Source organism: Myotis nattereri (assembly GCF_964212035.1).
Source record: "Myotis nattereri genome assembly, chromosome: 10".
In the NCBI taxonomy this organism is placed as follows: domain Eukaryota; kingdom Metazoa; phylum Chordata; class Mammalia; order Chiroptera; family Vespertilionidae; genus Myotis; species Myotis nattereri.
The window spans coordinates 20,532,545-20,551,983 of NC_138085.1; the positions used below are offsets into that span (position 1 = coordinate 20,532,545).

Genomic DNA, 19,439 nt, shown 5'->3' on the forward strand with positions numbered 1-19,439 from the left:
ATAATAAAGGTCAGGGCAGAAACAAATGACATAGAGACCAAAAAGAACAATACAAATGATCAATATAACCAAGAACTGATTCTTTGAAAAGATAAACAAGATTGATGAACCTCTAGCCAGGCTCACCAAGAAGCAAAGAGGGAGGGCCCAAATAAACAAAACCAGAAATGAAAGAGGAGAAGTTAACAATGGACCCCAATCCTAGAAATAAAAAGGATTATAAAAAGAAAATACTTCGAACAACTCTATTCCAACAAAGTAAACAACCTAGACGAAACGAACATATTCCTAGAAAATAAAATCTTCCAAAAATGAATTAGAAAGAATAAAAAAATCTGAATGGGCTGATAACTACTGATGAAATTGAAGCAGTAGTTTAAAACTCCAAGCAAACAAAAGCCCTGGTCCAGAGGGATTCACAGGGGAGTTTTACCAAATTCTCAAAGAAGAACACCTCTACTCCTCAAACTATTCCAAAAAATTCAAGAAGCAGGAACACTTCCAAACTCTTTCTATGAGGCTAGCATTACCCTAATTCCAAAAACAGATAAAGACATGGCAAAGAAAGAGAATTACAGGCCAATATACCTGATGAACATAGATGCTAAAATCCTCAACAAAATTTTAGCAAGTCAGATCCAGCAATACATTAAAAAGATCATACATCATTACCAAGTGAGTTTTATTCAGGGGATGCAAATTTAGTACAATATCCTCAAATCAATAAATGTGAAACAGCACATAAACAGATGCAAGACAAAAATCACACGATCATATTAATCAATGTACAAAAAGCATTCGACAAAATCCAAAACCCTTTTTTGATAAAAACTCTCAGCAAAGTGGGACTAGAGGGGGAATATACCTCAACATAATAAAGGTCATACATGAAAATCCTACAGCCAACATCATACTCAATGGGCAAAAACTAAAACCATTTCCCCTAAGAATACTAACAAGACAGGGATGCCCTCTTTCACTCTTGTTCAACATAGGTCTGGAAGTCTTGGCCATTGGGAGTAGGTAAGAAGAAATAAAAGGCATCCAATTAGAAAGGAAGAAGTAAAACTCTCATTATTTGCAGATGGCATGATAGTATACTATACACAGAAAACCCTAAAGACTCCCTCAAAAAACTACTAGAATTAATAAATTTGGAAATGTAGGATACAAAATTAACGCCCAAAAATCCATAGCATTTTTATATACTAATAGTGAACTCTCACAAAGAGAAACTAAAAAAAAATCCCATTTACCATTGTAACAACAACAAAAATTTAAGATACTTAGGATTAAACTTAACCAAGGAGGTAAAAGACTTGTACTTTGAAAACTACAGTACTGTAGAGAGCGCCTGGGAAGGCACATGAGCATTTCTTTAAATATTGTCAGCTGAATCCAGTGCCATCCTGGAACCCCGCTTTGCCAGAGGCAGGACTGTTGTCAGCTTGACCTTCAGCCCAGGTGCCAGGGGGTGGGTTTTGCTATTTAAATCCAGCCAACCACCAGGAAAGAATATGACTCAGGACCACCCAAGAATATGCATAATCTCCTTTGTCTTGAACTTTAGTAAAACTTCCTGGTTTTTGCTGTATAAAATAAACACGCTATATTGGCTCTGGGTCCCTGTCTCTCCATCAGAGGACAGTGGTCTCATCAAGCCCCAGCTTTTTCCTTCCATCTCTGTGTCTGTCTCTTTCATTTTCTCAATCCCCAGCAGCCCCTACTCAGGAACTGGACCACTCTCTAGCTGCGCTGGACATGGAAAAGAGAGAAATATTCACACAGTACATTAAAAAAAATAGGAATATATATAAACAAATGGAAGAATATACCATGTTCATGGATTAGTAAAATCAACAACATTAAAATGTCCCGATTATCCAAAGCAATCTAGATTCAATGCAATCCCTATTAAAATACAAAAGGCTTATCTCACAGACCTAGAAGACTCCAAAACTTTATATGGGACCAAAAAAGACCCCGAATAGCTGCAGCAATCTTGAGAAAGAAGAACAAAGTTGGAGGAATCACAATACCAGGTAACAAAAAAAGCCTGGTATTAGCACAAGAATAGGCATACAGATCAATGGAACAGAACAAAGAACCTAGAAACCGACCTAAGCCTTTATGCTCAATTAATATTTGACAGAGGAAGCAAAAGCATACATTGGAGCACAGACAGTTTCTTCAATAAATGGTGTTGGGAAAATTGGGTAGATACATACAAAAATATGAAACTAGACCACCAACTTACAGAAGAATAAACTCAAAATGGATAAAAGACTTAAATGTAAGTCGTGAAACCAGAAAAGACCTAGAAGAAACTATAGGCAGCAAAATCTCAGACATCCTTCATAGTGATATGTTTATGGATACATCTCCTATGCCAATGAAAATGAAGGAGAAAATGAACAAATGGAATTACATGAAAATAAAAAGCTTCTGCACAGCAAAAGAAACCATCATCAAAATAACGAGAGTCCACTACATCGGAGAACATATTTGGCAATGAAACAGCTGATAAGGGGTTAATCTCCAAAATATATAGGGAACTCATAAAACCTAACAAAATTAAGACAAATAATCCAATTAAAAAATGGGCAAAGGACCTAAACAGACACTTCTCCAAAGTGGACATACAGAAAGCAAAGAAACATATGAAAAAATGCTCAAAGTCACTAATCATCCGAGAAATGTAAATTAAAACGAGATGTAATTTCACACCTGTCAAAATGGCTATCATCAACAAATCAACAAAAGACAAGTATTGGCGTGGTTGTAGAGAAAAGGGAACCCTCATGCACTGCTGGTGGGAATGCAGACTGGTACAGCCACTGTGGAACAGTATGAAGTTTCCTCAAAACATTAAAAATGGAACTCCCATTTGACCCACTGATCCCACTTCTAGGAATAAATCCTAAGAAACCTGAAACACTCATCAGAAAGAATATATGCACCCCTATGTTCATAGCAGCACAATTTACAATAGCTAAGACTTGGAACAGCATAAGTGCCCATCAGTAGATGAGTAGATAAAAAAAACTATGGACTATGCAGCAATAAGAAAGAACTCTTACCATTTACAACAGCATGGATGGACCTGGAGAGTATTATGCTGAGCAAAATAAGCCAGTCAGATAAAGATAAGTATCACATGATCTCACTCATATGTAGAATCTAATGAACCAAATAAACTGAAGATCAAAAATAGACCCAGAGTCACAGAAGCATGAACAGACTGTTGAACCTCAGAGGAAAGTCAGGGGAGGGTGGGGAGAAAGAGATCAACCAGCATATTTGATCAAAATTAAAGAAGGGAAAGGTGAAAATGTAGGTTAGAATTAGGACAAGAATGTCTTTAGCCATTTTCATTAGAAAACACTTATTTATCGAAGACCCAAGTAAAAATGTCAATTCCTCTTTAAAGGATGCATTCTAACTCTTTTTTAAAATATATATATATATATTATTGATATTTTTACAAAGAGGAAGGGAGAGGGGTAGAGAGTTAGAAACATCGATGAGAGAGAAACATCGATCAGCTGCCTCCTGCACACCTCCTACTGGGGATGTGCCCGCAACCAAGGTACATGCCCCTGACCAGAATCGAATCTGGGACCTTTCAGTCCGCAAGCTGACGCTCTATCCACTGAGCCAATCCGGTTAGGGCCATTCTAACTCTTGAAGGCAATTACCACTCTTCTGTATTGCCACCCACCCATTTCCTCTCTTCATGTCTAACTCCCAGAGATTACTTATTCATCACAAAATCCACATTTTCCATGAACCACCATCTTGGTTCAAACACAGTTCCTAACACATAAGCAGCATACAAAATGTATTTGTTCAATCAACTATAGTAGAGTAAAATGAGACGGAAGATCCATAGACTGAAAAACTCAACATTATAAAGATATCAATTCTCCCTAAATTGATCTATAGGTTCAAGTAATTCCTATCAAAATCCCAGCTAGGTATTTATTCTATAGACAAAGACAAGCTTATTCTAAAATTTATACGGGAAGGCACAGGCTCTAGAATAGCTAATATAATCTTGACAAAGAATAAAATGGAAATAATCACTCTACCTGATGTTTAGGCTTACTATGTAGATACGATGAGTCAAGACCACATGATATTGGTGAAGAGATAGACAGACATACGTCAATGAAATAAAATAGAGAACCTAGCAAGAGACCCACCCAAATATGCCCCACTGATTTCTGACAAAAGTGAAAAAGTAATTCAATGGAAGAAGCACAGTTTTTTCAACAAATGGTGCTATAGCAACTGGATATCCATAGGCCATGCACACAAAAAGTTAACTCAAAATGGATCATAAACTTAAGTGTAAAACATAAAACTATCAAATTTTTAGAAAAAAATTTTTTTTTTAAATCTAGTGCTAAGTAGACTTCTAACCTGAAAGCACACTCTAATATAAGGAGAGATTGACAAACTGGACCTAACCAATGAAAAACTTTGTTCTGCAAAAGACCACATAAAGGCTGAAAGACAAACTACAGACTGGAAGAAAATATTTGAGAACCACATATCTGACAAAGAAGTAGTACCTAAACTACATAAAGAACTTATAAAACTCCACAGTAAAGAAACAAACAATCCAATAAGAAAATAGGCAAAATACATGTATAGACATTTTACTGAAGAGGATATAAAGATGGCAAATAAACAACACTAGCCATCAGGCAAATGCAAATTAAAACTGCAATGAGATACTACTATTTAGCTGTATTGAGGATGCATAGCAATCCTATCCTATATAAAAAAACCCTAATATGCAAATCAACCGAATGGCAGAAGGACCTGCGGAATGCTGTCACTATGATACGCACTGACCACCAGGGAGCAGACACTCAATGCAGGAGCTGCCCCCTAGTGGTCAGTGCACTCCCACAGGGAGAGCGCTGCTCAGCCAGAAGCTGGGCTTACAGCTGGCGAGCGCAGCGGCGGTGGCAGGAGCTTCTTCCGCCTCTGCTGCAGGCAGGCAGTAAGGAGCGAGGGGAACCGGGCTGCGAGAGTCCCAGACTGTGGGAGGGTGCAGGCCGGGCTGAGGGACCCTCCACCCCAGTAGGCCTCAAGTTGTTATACAAAAGAAAACCACAATGAGAAATGACCAATACAATGTTTAAAATACAATACACAAACACTGTGGATGCACAGAAACTGGATCACTCAAATTGCTAATCTACACTAATAAAAGAAAAAAATGGTAATTGGCGTACGGCGATACCATTTTCATTGGCTAATCAGGGCTATATGCAAATTAACTGCCAACTAAGATTGGCAGTTAACTGCCAACAAGATGGTGGCTAATTTGCATATGTAGGCACAATGCAGGGAGGCGAAAGGGAAAGCAGGAAGAAGCCCCCTGCCACTGACAGTGATCGGAAACCCAGGGGGGAGCTAAGAGCTGGGGGGCAGCCATGATCGGAGAATCAGGCACCTTTGCCGCCCTGGCCAGTTATAGCAGGAAGTAGGGGTGGAGCCAGCGATGGGAGCTGGGCACGGTCGAAGCTGGAAGTCCCGGGAGCTAGGGGTCCCTTGCCTGGGCCTAAAGCGAAGCCCACGATGGTGGCGCCCCCCACTGCCACTGCAGGTCCCCGCTGCCCGGGCCGGACGCCTAGGCCAGAGGCGTTAGGCCTGGGCAGGGGCGGAGCCTGCAACCGCGGGGAGCTGGGGGTCCCCTGCCCAGGCCTGACACCTCTGCCAGAGGCCTCAGGCCTGGTCAAGGGGCCGAACCGGTGATTGGTGACCGGAGGGTGATGAGGGTCAACTTCTCTGGCCGAGGCATCAGGCCTGGGTGGGGGGCGGAGCCGGGGATTGGGGGGATATGATGGTCCCCTTGCCCAGGCCTGAAGCCTGGGTCAGAGGCGTCAGGCTTGGGCGGGGGGTGGAGCAAGCGATCAGAGGGAGATGGGGGTCCCCTGCCCAGGCATGATTCCTGGGCCAGAGGCCTCAGGCCTGGGCGGGGGCCAGAGCCAGTGATCAGGGGGAGATGGGGGTCCCCTGTCCAAGCCTGACACCTCTGTCAGAGGCGTCAGGCCTGGGCAAGGGGCCGATCCTGCGATTGGAGGGTGATGGGGTCAACGCCTGAGGGCTCCCAGTATGTGAGAGGGGGCAGGCTGGGCTGAGGGACACTCTCCCCCCGCTCCCCCCCCCCCAGTGCACGAATTTCGTGCACCGGGCCCCTAGTGGGAATATAAAATAGTATAGCCACTTAAGAAAGTTTGTCAATTTCTTTAAAAAAAAAGTGAACGTGCAACCACCATGACCCAGCAATTGCACTCTTAAGTATACAAGTGTTCACAGCCAAAACCAGGATATAACCCAGATGTTCATAAACAGGTGAATGATTAACAAATTGTGGAATACCCAAAGGATGTAAGACAGCAATAAAAAACAAACAAACCTGGAAACCAAGATGGCAGCATAGGTAAACGCCTGAAATTGCTGCCTCGCATAACAACTTCAAAAATACAACTAAAAGACAAAACGGACATCATCCAGAAACACAGGAAGGCTGGCTGAGTGGAAATTCTACAACCAGAAGTAAAGAAAAGCACACTGAGACGCAGAGGAGGTGCGGAAGTAAAGTGCAGAGGTATGGAGGCGTATGCAGAAAGGGCTGGCAACTGAGGAGGTGGGTGTCTTTTTCAATCCGGAGGGAGACACAAGCTCCTAACGGCTCTGAACTCCAGTTCCGGGCGAGTCTCTGGGGACCCAGACTCATACTGGGAGAAACTGGACTGTCTGGCAGCGGGCAGAACTCGGAACTCGAGGACGGCTTTCTCAGAGGTGCTTGCAGTGATTACTGTGGCACACTGAGACCCGGGACCTCGTAGGGCAGGACTGAGGATCAGCCACAGCTGTTTGCTCCGCCCTCTTGATTCCCTGAGACCCCACCCCACCCAAGCTGTGGGCAGAGGCTTTTCCATATGAATAACCTGGCCCTTTGCAATCTAAAATTACATAACAAACTGCAGCTAGGTCAGAAAGACCCAGAACATCCAAAAGAAGGCCCAAGGCCCCACAGCAGCTTGCATTGCTTCACAGCTGGGCCTCATCTGGGCACCTCCAAATCCCAAACAAAGAAGAGGAATCTGCAGATCTCTCTGTACTCCTGCTGGGTAGCCTCAAGCAGAGGTTAATAGAACCTCCTTATAGATCCAAGTGCCAGTGTACCCAGTGGTCAGAGTGGGACCATCCAGATTACAACTCCTCAGATCCATAAGGGACACACTCAGGGGGCAGACTCAGTGAGCACCAAAGCCCCACTGAAGCAAGTCTTGCCCCATAAGGGAGAACTTGCACAGAAGTTCTCCCACCGTAGACAAAGCTGATTCTCACAGAAAATTGGCCTGGAGGTCAATTCCTCCCAGTGATACCAACAACAATCAAGGCTTAACCTACAACAAGACTGAGCACAAAGCCCACAAAGGGGTACACCAAGAGTGTCCACCTAAGGTAATTGTGGAGGCTGAGCCACTGGGCCCTATAGGACACCTAGCACAAAAAGCCACTCTATCAACACAGGGAAGCAGCCAAAATGCGGAGGCAAAGAAACAGGTCACAAATGACAGAAATGGAGGAAAGCAAACTAATAGATATAGAGTTCAAAACCACAGTTATAAGGTTTTTCAAGAATTTTCTAGAAACTGCCGATGAATTTAGTGAGACCCTGGAGGATATGAAAAAAGACCAACTAGAAATTAAGCATACACTGATTGAAATTAAGAATAATATACAGAGATCCAACAGCAGACAAGAGGATCCCAAGAATCAAGTCAAAGATTTGAAATACGAAGAAGTAAAAAATACTCAACCAGAAAAGCAAAAAGAAAAGAATCCAAAAATATGAAGATAATGTAAGGAGCCTCTGGGACAACTTCAAGCGAACCAACATCCGAATTATAGGGGTGCCAGAAGAAGAGAGAGAGCAAGATATTGAAAACCTATTTGAAGAAATAATGACAGAAAACTTCCCCTACCTGGTGAAAGAAATAGACTTACAAGTCCAGGAAGCGCAGAGAACCCCAAATAAAAGGAATCCAAAGAGGACCACACCAAGACACATCATAATCAAAATGCTAAGAGCAAAAGCCAAAGAGAGAATCTTAAAAGCAGCAAGAGAAAGACAGTTACCTACAAGGGAGTACCCATAAGACTGTCAGCTGATTTCTCAACAGAAACTATGAAGGCCAGAAGGGAGTGGCAAGAAACATTCAAAGTGATGAATAGCAAGAACCTACAACCAAGATTACTTTACCCAGCAAAGCTATCATTCAGAATTGAAGGTCAGATAAAGAGCTTCACAGATAAGAAAAAGCTCAAGGAGTTCATCATCACCAAACCAGTATTACATGAAATGCTGGAAGGTATTCTTTAAGAAGTGGAAGAAGAAGAAAAAGGTAAAGATAAAAATTATGAACAACAAATACATATCTATCAACAAGTGAATCTAAAAATCAAGTGAATAAAAAATCTAATGAACATAGTAAACTGGTGAATATAATAGAATCAGGGGCACAGAAAGGGAGTGGACTGACAATTCTTGGGGGGAAAGGAGTGTGGGGGGTGCAGGAAGAGACTGGACAAAAATCATACACCTATGGATGAGGACAGTGAGAGGGGTAAGGGCAGAGGGTGGGGTGGGAACTGGGTGGAGGGGAGCTATGGGGGGGGAAAAAGGAACAACTGTAATAATCTGAACAATAAAGATTTATTTAAAAAGAAAAAAAAGAAAAACCTACTGATACAATAATGACTTGGATAACTCTTCAGAGTATTATGCTCAGTAAAAAAAGCCAATCCCAAAAGATTACATATTTACATAACATTCTTGAAATGAAAATGTATAGAAATGGAGCCCAAGAAAAACAAAGTTGGAGGAATCACAATACCAGATTTCAAGTTTTACTGCAAAGCCCACAACTCAAGCATGTGCCCTGACCAGAATCTGAACCGTGACCTCCTGGTTCATAGGTCAATGCTCAACCACTGACCCACACTGGTAGGGCGCAAAGTAATTTTTAATTAAAATAAAAAAAGGATGGAAGACAAAGAAGTTAACCTTAACAAGGAGAAGATGCTTTTGGGGGGGAAAAGGGGACAAAAAGAAGAGAGAATGGATTGAAGAGGCAGAGTATCCAAAAGGCAGAGGATCTTCTCTCTTAGCTCAAGTTCAGTGCTAACTGGGTTGGGAGAAGTAAGAGTTATCAAAGAGAAGTTCAGATGGCAGAATTGGAAGCTTTAAAAGAATCAAGAAAACTTGGAATATTAAATTCTGCAGGGATCATGATTAAGAATTAACAATGAAACAGCATTCCCTACTAGTTTTCCTGCATCTAAAGCACTGTTCTTCACTTGCTAATTCATTACATGGGTGTTGATTGTTTTATCTATAAAGTTGCAAAGTTTTCACTAAAACATTATTTTTCTAAAGAATTCTATCACCACAATTTGCATGTCCTATGAAATTCTGCATAATGGAACTTCACTTGTAGAATTATAATGTAACAATAACAAGAGTAAAAATTAATATTATCTCTACCCTAAAGAAAAAGGGATAGTGATAATAATGGGTCCAAAATAAATAGGTTCAAAGAGAAAATGTCTTATGGTCACACAAAAATCAGTGACAAAAGTGGCTAGAATTCCAGACCTTCAACCATGGTAGTGATTCCTACAATACTCATTTTTCCCTCTCAGTCTCTTTTTCTTCCTCTAACGTGAATAAGGTGCCATTGCAAATTGAGGACTCCCGTAACTGGCTAATGTAACAAACATTGTTTATTTCTTTTTGTTAACATTTTGAATCTTTTATAATACATCTCAGGAAGGCCTGTGGAGCTTCAATGTTCCAGAATACCCAAGTAGAAAAGTTGCATGTGAATTTTTCCAAAGCTGCACCAGCAAATCATTTTAAGAATTTATTGTCAAGGATGCCTGATAAAATTCAATCAGACAAATGTATCAGTTAATTAAAACATAACTGTAAAATTCAACAAATATTTCCTGAGAGGTTACACTCAGTCACTGTAGAGGTACCAAAAATTCAGTAGTAATGAAAATGTATCTCCTGTTCTTGTCTATAGTAAGATCTTAAAAATGCTAAGGTGCAGACAAATACAAGGTGCCACATAGGAGCATGAGAAGTAAGCCATGCCAGTAAGAAGACAATCAGACAACCAAAGGGAAGTTATATATAAAGAGTATTAAAGATAAGCAGGTATCAGCCAGTTGAGAAGTGGAGAGGAAAAAGTATAAGAAGTTGACACAAATATCTGCAGCCATTCATGTCAAAATACACTCAAATTATCTTAATAGGAAAGAAATCCTAAAGAGAATGAAGAGAAACTTTAGCAGGAACATCTGACAGCCAGTAGACAAGTGGTAACTGTTCTTGCAGATGAGAGAAAGCTAAAATCTAAGTTGGCTGTGTGGAAATCCAGAAGAGGCTGCTTAGTGGCAGTGAAACCAAGAGAAATGCATGAAATAGGGGTACAAGGCACCTCTCAAAGTAATCCTATGGACAGGTGGTAAAATAAGGAGTTCACAGTTGAAATTCTGTGTAACAGAGTGATTAGAATTCCACATCTCCCCCCATGTTTCCCTAGACCAGGGTTGGGCAAACTTTTTTACTCGAGGGCCACAATGGGTTCTTAAACTGGACCAGAGGGCCGGAACAAAAGCATGGATGGAGTGTTTGTGTGAACTAATATAAATTCAAAGTAAACATCATTACATAAAAGGGTATGGTCTTTTTTTTTTTTTTTTTTTTTTTTAGTTTTATTTATTTCAAACGGGCCAGGGGCTGTAGTTTGCCCACGGCTGACCTAGACTCACAAAGAAGACTATCCAGTCCCTTCCAGGTACCAGACTCAATGACAACAGGCATAGCAGGAGGGGAGAAGTGATGTAGGAAATGAAAAAAAATAACAGGAAGATTAAATAAAACTCTACTTTCTCAGAGTTATGGCACATTGCTTCCCTCTTGGCTACCAAAATGCTGACAATTGGATTATTACACTTCTCGAAGCAAGAGTCTGGGAAATCTTACATATATACCACCCTCCTCCTCCAGCAGCCCCCAAATCTATAGGTAATTACAGTGGGAGATTTACCAGTGAAGTGACCTTACAAGATCCTCCTATATTGAAGTTCACAGTTTACAAGTACCACACGCATGTGATGAGCTTCCAATTAGCTGTTTAATCAAGACCACTACTGTTTTTAATTTTAAACCTCATTTGACTTTTTAAAAAATATGTTTTTATTGATTTTAGAGCAGCAGTTCTCAACCTGTGGGTCACGACCCCTTTGGTGGTCGAATGACCCTTTCACAGGGGTCGCCTAAGACCATCCTGCATATCAGATATTTACATTACGATTCATAACAGTAGCAACATTACAGTTATGAAGTAGCAACAAAAATAATTTTATGGTTGGCGGGTCACAACATGAGGAACTGTTTTAAAGGGCCAGAAGGTTGAGAACCACTGCTTTAGAGAGAGGAAGGGAGAGATAGAAACATCGATGATTGGCTGCCTCCTGTACGCTCCTTACTAGGGATGGAGCGGGGGCATGTGCCTTGACCAGTAATCCAACTGGAGAACACTTGGTGCATTGTACGAAACTCAACCTAACTGAGGCCACACCAGCCGGGCTCATTTGACTTTTTAAAAACTAAGTACTTTAGCCCTAGCTGGTTTGGCTCAGTGGATAGAGCGTCAGCCTGGGGTTTGATTCCTGCCAAGGGCACATGCAGGAGGCAGCCAACCAATGATTCCCTCTCATCATTGATGTTTCTATCACTCTCTTCCTCTCCCTTCCTCTCTGAAATCAATAAAGATATATTAAAACACACATACACACACAAAACCCTAAGTACTTTAATAAAAATTAAAATAAAAGACAATGGCAGCCCCAGCCAGTACTGTTCAGTGGTTGAGCGCTGACCCATGGACCAGGAGGTCATGGTTTCATTCCCAGTCAGGGCACATGTCCAGGTTGTAGGCTTGATCCCAGTGGGGACTGTGCAAGAGGCAGCTGATTGGTGATTCTCTCTCATCATTGATATTTCTATCTCTCCCTCTCTCTGAAATCAATAAAAACATATTAATTTTTTAAAAAGAGACAATGGCAGGTATAGGTGGAATAGCAATAAAAGTGACGGAGTACCTAATCAAAGGATTTTACTTTTATCATTTTTATATACAAGACTAGAGGCCCGATGCACGAAAATTCGTGCAAGAGTAGGCTTTCTTTCCCCTGGCTGTGGACACCGGCTTCCTCCAGTCTAATTAGCATATTATCCTTTTATTATTATAGATCATTTTTAAAAAGTCACTCTCAATCCTAATAATAGTGCATGCCAAAAGAGTACCTAAAAAGTAAAAAGTACTCAACCTGTATATCCATTAACATAGATGGCAACTCCACTAAAAATTGTAGATGAAGTTCCATCCTTCTGCATTTCAGCATCTGATCGAAACTGTTCCTCCAATTTCTGGACCTTGGCAGCCATATATCCACCCTAGAATTAAAGAAAAGGTAAACACTAATCACAAAAGTTATACTTTTACCCCCTTACCCCTTTTCTTAAAGAAACTTCTATTTAAAAAGACTTTATTCTGTGCCAATGACCAAAGTATAATGAATACAAAGGTGTAATGCCAGACATGAGCCAGAGGCAAGGCAATAAAACAGGCAGGTCAAAAGAGACTTTTCCCTCTTTTGACTCAATTTTTAATAATTCTTTAACATTTTTATAATAAGTTATTTCAAAATATTAAACAAAAATAAGATTATGTAAAATGTCAGAAATAATAAATTTAATGCCACAAAATATTGTTCTTATCTATAAAATCAAGCAAAAGTTACATCAAAGTTTAAATCAATTAAAATTTAACATGTGGTCAATAAGTGTATATTTTAAATGGGCTTCCACTATCTTCTGTATATAGAAAGCTTAAAAAAACTTCATGTAAAATGAAGCAGCTTGAAAAAACAGTATAGTCCTCTATACATGTAGATAAGAATACAATAAAGAATTCGGTGACTAAATTCTGGATCTAATCAATCTATGACAAATTTTCAGTAGATAACAGGAACCTAAAAAAAGAATATAAAAGCATTATCATTTTTCCTACAGACATTTACAAATCTAAAAAGCATGCCTGAATTCAGCTACATTTCCCCCAAATATTTAAATAATTAAGCTTAATTGATTTAAATTATCAATTAAGTTTTTATTGATTTATCTAGATCAATTAAGAGTATCAATTAAGAGTATCAATTAGGTCTTTAAAAAAGTAGTACACATTTTTTTCAAAATGCAAATGACTTCATTGTTTTTGATTATTCAAATATTGAATGGTCACTGCCAATTTTTTAAATATAAAGAAGAAACTTTAAATTAGCTATGATCCCATTCATTGTTAACATTTTAGGATATTATTTTCAAAGTTTATATCTATGCCTCAGAGCATAGCAGCTTTACAAAAACAGAATCATATATATCAATATTCCTTTATAACACAACACCCTTTTAAGTCAAGACCATCTGCCAGTTTAAAAAATATAAAGTTAAATAATGGCTGCAGTGTTTCACTGTATAAAAATAATTTATTTAACTAATTCCCTATTCTTGGATAGCTAAGTTTTCCTGTTTCTCAGTATTATTAGCAATGCTGGAATAAAATTATCACACAATAAATTGTGTGCGCTATAATATTTATTTTCTCAGGATAAAATTCCTGCAAGTTTAGGGGTTCAAGTTGAGCTTTCTACACATTGTGAAAACTCAAGAGTTGATATCTAAAGTGATTTATAATTTAGAAAATGGCTTAAATCACATTATAAGCTATAAAAAGAATGAAAAATATCTAGACAGTTCAATATAATTTTTATTCTTTTAAAACACACCCATTTTCCCCAGCCATCATTTTCAGCTCGCCTCCTCCATCCACCTCGTCTCATGGTGGAGTTTCTGTATTAGGGAGAAAAAATAAAATCAATCTTATAACATAATATACTAATTGATATTTTACTTCAGTATCAAGAAAAATAAAAAATTAAAATACAAATGTTTAATTCATAAAAGTTGAAAGTATAATACCAAGTGAAGAAAGTTTTTCCAAATTTTCACAAGTGACATTTGTTCCTAAAAACACCCTCCTACAGGTGAGTATCAGGTTTTAATTACAAGTACTTTAAATTTAAACAGGAAAACCTTTTAGACATTCCTGAGCAACAATCCCAACACCTACTTATGTAAAACATCACCAAATCTGACTAACATGGTCGTGATTACTTGTTAAGGATTAATCAGTGTTAACAGAACCTAAGAAAACACATTCCTTTATGAAATGACCTATAGTATGGCTCTTAAACTCTGTCTTTGCTATTGTATACTGAGCACTTAAGAGTGCACTCACAGTGTAATTCATCTATTACGCAAAAAGCCCTTTAAAAAATCAAGTAAAATAACACACCTACTAAAGCAGTGATTTTCAAGTGTGCCACACACAAAAGAAATTTTTTTAATCATCACCGGAGGACATGCTTGGAGAGGAAGGAAGAAAGGGAGGGAGGGGGATAGAGACAGAGAAAGAGAAGCATTGATAAGAGAAAGAAACCTCAATGGGTTGCCTTCCACACATGCCCTGACCAGGAACAAACTGGCAACCTTTCAGTGCACAGGACAACGCTTCAGTTATTACTTCTCTCAAGATGAGGCCAACCAACTGAGCCACTCCAGTCAGGCCACAAGAATTTTTAAAACATGCAATAGCTGGCTATTTAGTCAGGGGCACTCACCTCTTTTCCCTTAAGACTGTCAAATTAAAAAACGACAATGGCCAACACAATAGCTGTCTGGTGTGAATGAATCAAAGTTATACCTATTCTTATAGTTACACTGGCAAAATATGTATTGTTTGGTATGCCATAGAATTTTGGTAATTAGCTTATGTGTGCCATGAGATGAAAAGGTTGAAAAGTGCTGATCTAGGGATTTGACGCAGAAAGATTACACTGATAAACTAGGAAATCTGGCATTTTCCTTAAGCCAACACTTGACCATCTGTACTATAAAATTACCAAAATGACCAAATGATAGCTCAGTGGCTAGCAAGGTATAAAATGACTCCTAAGCCTGGCTGCTGTGGCTCAGTGGTTGAGCATCAACCCATGCACCAAGAGGTCACTGGTTCAATTCCCAGTCAGGGCACATGCCTGGGTTGCAGGCTGGATCCCCAGAAGAGGGCATGTAGGAGGCAGTCAATTGATGTTTCTCTCTTATCGATGTTTCTCTCTTATCAGTGTTTCTATCTCTCTCTCCCTCTTCCTTCCTCACCCTCTAAAATTCAATAAAAAACATTTTTAAAATATTTAAAAAATAATAAAATGACTTCTACATCAAAACATAAGGCTAACCCTAAATGGCTACATCTTGAGACATGACTGCATTATCCTTCATAAAATTAACATGATTTCCATGTAGGCATTATTTTCTTCTAGTAACTATATGTAGGTTAATATCAAATGGTTCCCCTATGTTACTGGAGAAGCCTTATACATTATCCAAGTCAAATCAGCTTTGATATGGTTTTTAAGGTTTTCTTATTGAGTAACATCTTAGAACATGACAGCATATATTTTCTTTCAAATATTTCTATTCTTGGTATATTGTGGGATGTAGTTTCTCCTTTCTGACATTTATGTTAATTATAAATTTTTACTGTCAACCTTTGAAGGGTGCCTAAAAGATGTGTGGAGATATGCTCAAAGAGTTAAGTCCAACAGAGCAACAAAGTGCAAAGTGATTAACCCTGATTAGGGGCTGCTGGTGCTGAGGGAGAAAAGTTTTGTTTTTTCAAGTTTGATAAAGGCAGGGGCATGGCTACCCAAGGTTCATCATGAGTCTCAGAACTGCCATATTTGCTTTGCTGAATACTTGTTTTCGCGAGGCTTACTTTGTCCAGTCCCTCAAGATTTTTCCCCTTATCTTAAAGGAGTCTTGGGAAATTTGTTAACACACAGTCTTTGACTTCATATAACCTGAATCCATATATCTGCTCTAACAAGTAAAGAGAGTTTGGGAGTTCTGGCTATTAGATTAAGGATGCATACCCACAAAAAGTAAATGCAACAATCTGATAAATGAGGCAAATTTTAAAAATACAATATATTTTTAGTTTAATTCATTTGCCCAATCATTTAAGAGCCTCTTATTTAAGAGGTATTGTGTATCCACTAAGAAAAGCCAATATGAAAATCCTTACTGATGGGTTAATGGGGATAGACAAGTACAAAACAAAGCTGTAATAAAAAAACAAAAACAACAAACACATTTTAAAGGTTCCTTACCCATTCCAGAGTAATATAACTATCCCAGACAAATGTTTAAAGCTTTGAAAAGTAAAAGAAATGAGAATAAAGGAATTAAAATTGTAATTTCATCATTTCCACTAATTTAACCCATGTACAGCAAACTCCTAGTGGTCCAGGATTCAAAGAATAAGACCCCAAAAAAGGGAAAAGGAAACAAGAAGCATATTTCATTTTATACATTCAAATTCAACTTGAGAAAATTCCATATCAAATAGTAAACTAAACAATATGGACCAAACTTCCTGCTGAGGAAGAGGAAAGCTACACAAAACATTGATTTTAAAAAATTGCCTCAAGGCATACAAGGTCCAGCAAATAATGAATTACTGGGCCAAGATTTAGAAGATGACAGAGAGGACTTCTGCCATCTCATGTTACCTTTCCCCACACAAACTGGGACAGCTTTTCTCGCTGAGGGCATTTGGCAACTCTAGAAGAGTGGCTGAGAAGATGGACAATGTTCTTGAAAACAAAAATCACAGTATTAAGCGAACAGAAGTTGCAGTTCAAAGGTCTTCCAAGGATATAAATCTGCACACTTGGGATGAAGACCCTAAGAATAAGAGTAAGCTGAAAGTAGGCAGACAATACTTTGCAGAACATGTATCCTGCCACAGATTATTTGTCTCTGAAAGCAAATTAAGGTGATTTTGGATTGTTAGTGCCGGAGTATCTGGTGAAGCAAATGTAAATCCTCAGTGGAGAACATCCTAAACTCAACATACTTGTACAATCTTGCAAATATAATGTCTGGCACACAAACAAAACTAACCAGGCACACAAGATCACATGAGTGAGAACCAACAGCAACAACAAAATAAACAGATCCACAGACACTTCAGATACTGAATTTAACAAAGACAAGTATCAGAATATGGGTAAAAAACTGGGAAGTATACAAAGTAGTAATTAAATGCTAACTCTAGAATTGAAACATACCAGAAGTAGATGGGCAAATTAATAAATAAAAGCAAATAAAGAACAGTTGAAAATAAGTAACAAGAAAAGATCCAGATAAAGGAGTAACAGACACAAAATGATAGAAAACATGGGAGGGAAAAAGATAAAGGATATTTAAGAAGGTCTAACTTAAGTAAATTTGGGAGGGGAAAAAATAAGAAAAACAAGTTATATTTGAAGAAATTATGGCTAAATCATTCTAAAACTGATTAAAGATATCAAGCCACAAATACGAGAAATCCAGGGGAAAAAAACAGAAATCTATATTTAGATATATAATAGAAGTATGGAAAACTAAAGACAAAAATTCATACATTGAAAGGTGACATGAGTAGGGAGAACAGAGTGATTCCATTCAAAATACACAAAAGAACAAATTAACAGACAGCCATCTTTCCAATAGAAACTAAAAGAGTTAGAAGACAACAGTTCTGGGGAGAAAAAATCATTAACTTAGAATTCTATAACCAGAAAAAATCAGTTAAGAATAGAATAAAGGCATTTCAGGCAAATAAAACAGAAGCTAATGGCATTAGCGAACTTGCACTGAAGGAAACCCAAAAGGATATCCCTCAGGTGAAAGGTAAATTCTCTTACAGAAAAAGAAAAGGCAAACAGTAAATATCTGGATAAATCAATGTTAAACAATGACTGGATAAAAATACAATACTGGCAATCAGTTGTTTGTAGCATTAATATATAGCTTAAGTGAATCCAAAGATTATGAAAAAGAGGAACTGTTTCTAGTCAAGGCTCTGTCACTAACTGGTTTCACTGATCTCTGGGAAATCTTAATTTCTTGGATCACAATTACTATCACCTGGGTCTCTTACTATAAGAGATTAGAACAGTTGACTACTGGAGTTCTGTTAACTTAAAAAACAGGTAAACTAAGGAAAGCTCAAATTACCATAAACTGAGTTTATTTGGAAACTAGTGGCCTGGTGCATGAAATTCATGCACATTAAAAGGGAATTAATTAGAGGAAATATTTTAATATTGCTATTTGCCCTTTCTCTATAATACAAGTGTCAGAGATGAAAAGAAAAGTAGTAAAATATATATGACAACCTCCCTCCTGTCAGAGTTTGCGGCATGCCGCAGGACCCAGAGTCAAGTCCCCGCCCAACCATGTGCGCCTCGAAATTGTGCGAGACCCAGACCCAGCCGGCCCCACCCCCGTCAAGCCCCACTGGGCGGGGGTGGGGGGGGTGCAGCCTCAGGTCCCCCAGCCCCAGTGTGAGGGCACGATGAACATTTGCATATTAGCTCTTTATTATATAGGATAGCAGAAGAATTGCATGCTGTAACAAGGTACAGCAGAGCCTTGAGGGGTGAAGGGAGCTGTATTTATTCTCAAGGAGTGCAAAAAGGGGGAACTTCAGCTAAAGTCTACGCAATAAGTTCACTGGCTGGAGAATTGGGAGGGCGTTCTGGCAGATATTCATTGGTTTTGGTCTTCTGTAAATCAGGCATTTACAGGAAATCAGTCTCTTGGTTCTGAAGTTCACACATGCATGAGATTGTCCATTTCAAATCCTCCTGTTCCATTTTAGATTGAAATCCTTTCACAGTTCTCTTTGGTGCACTGTACAAGACACACTGAAAAACTATTTTCAGAAACTAAATATAAAAAAATAAAATAACTATATCCATATTTGTTAGCAATGTATTTCAAGGATTTTATTATTTAACAATGTTGCTCTACATTTGTTTACTTATTATACAGATCCCTTTTACTTATTCCAGAAGGTGACAGATAAGGCAACTTGTTCTATCAAATTCATTTAAATAATCTATGTTTAGGCTAAGATGGCCCATGACAATAAATTAGGGGTAAAAACATAACTAAATCTGGCCTTTACTGAACACTAGGAGTGGCAACTTATCAGCCCTGTCACTGCTGGATGACATCAATTGTATAACTTTCTTTTATCAGACAGTCAATGCTAAGCAATTCAGTATATAGCTATAGATTACGTTACATATCACAGCTAATTATGTCATCTAAGAAATAACTTAGAGACCACGTATAGGAGAACCCACACTAGACTACT

General features: G+C 38.7%; 1 protein-coding gene across 2 annotated transcripts in view; it reads right to left on the reverse strand.

Moving 5' to 3' along the window:
* The window catches only part of REV1 (REV1 DNA directed polymerase), a 98,204-nt gene that overhangs the window by 63,491 nt on the left and 15,274 nt on the right, over positions 1 to 19,439 (reverse strand). The window contains exons 1-3 of one of the 2 annotated variants that reach the window (XM_081100516.1): positions 16,399 to 17,166; positions 13,954 to 14,017; positions 12,436 to 12,562 (exon numbers count right to left, since the gene is read on the reverse strand). In XM_081100516.1, coding sequence (XP_080956642.1) covers positions 12,436 to 12,562; positions 13,954 to 14,007 — 181 coding nt within the window. In that variant the 5' untranslated portion in view covers positions 14,008 to 14,017; positions 16,399 to 17,166. Of the gene's footprint in view, positions 1 to 12,435; positions 12,563 to 13,953; positions 14,018 to 16,398; positions 17,167 to 19,439 lie in introns of those variants that run through there. The other variant, XM_081100515.1, reaches the window with a different exon arrangement.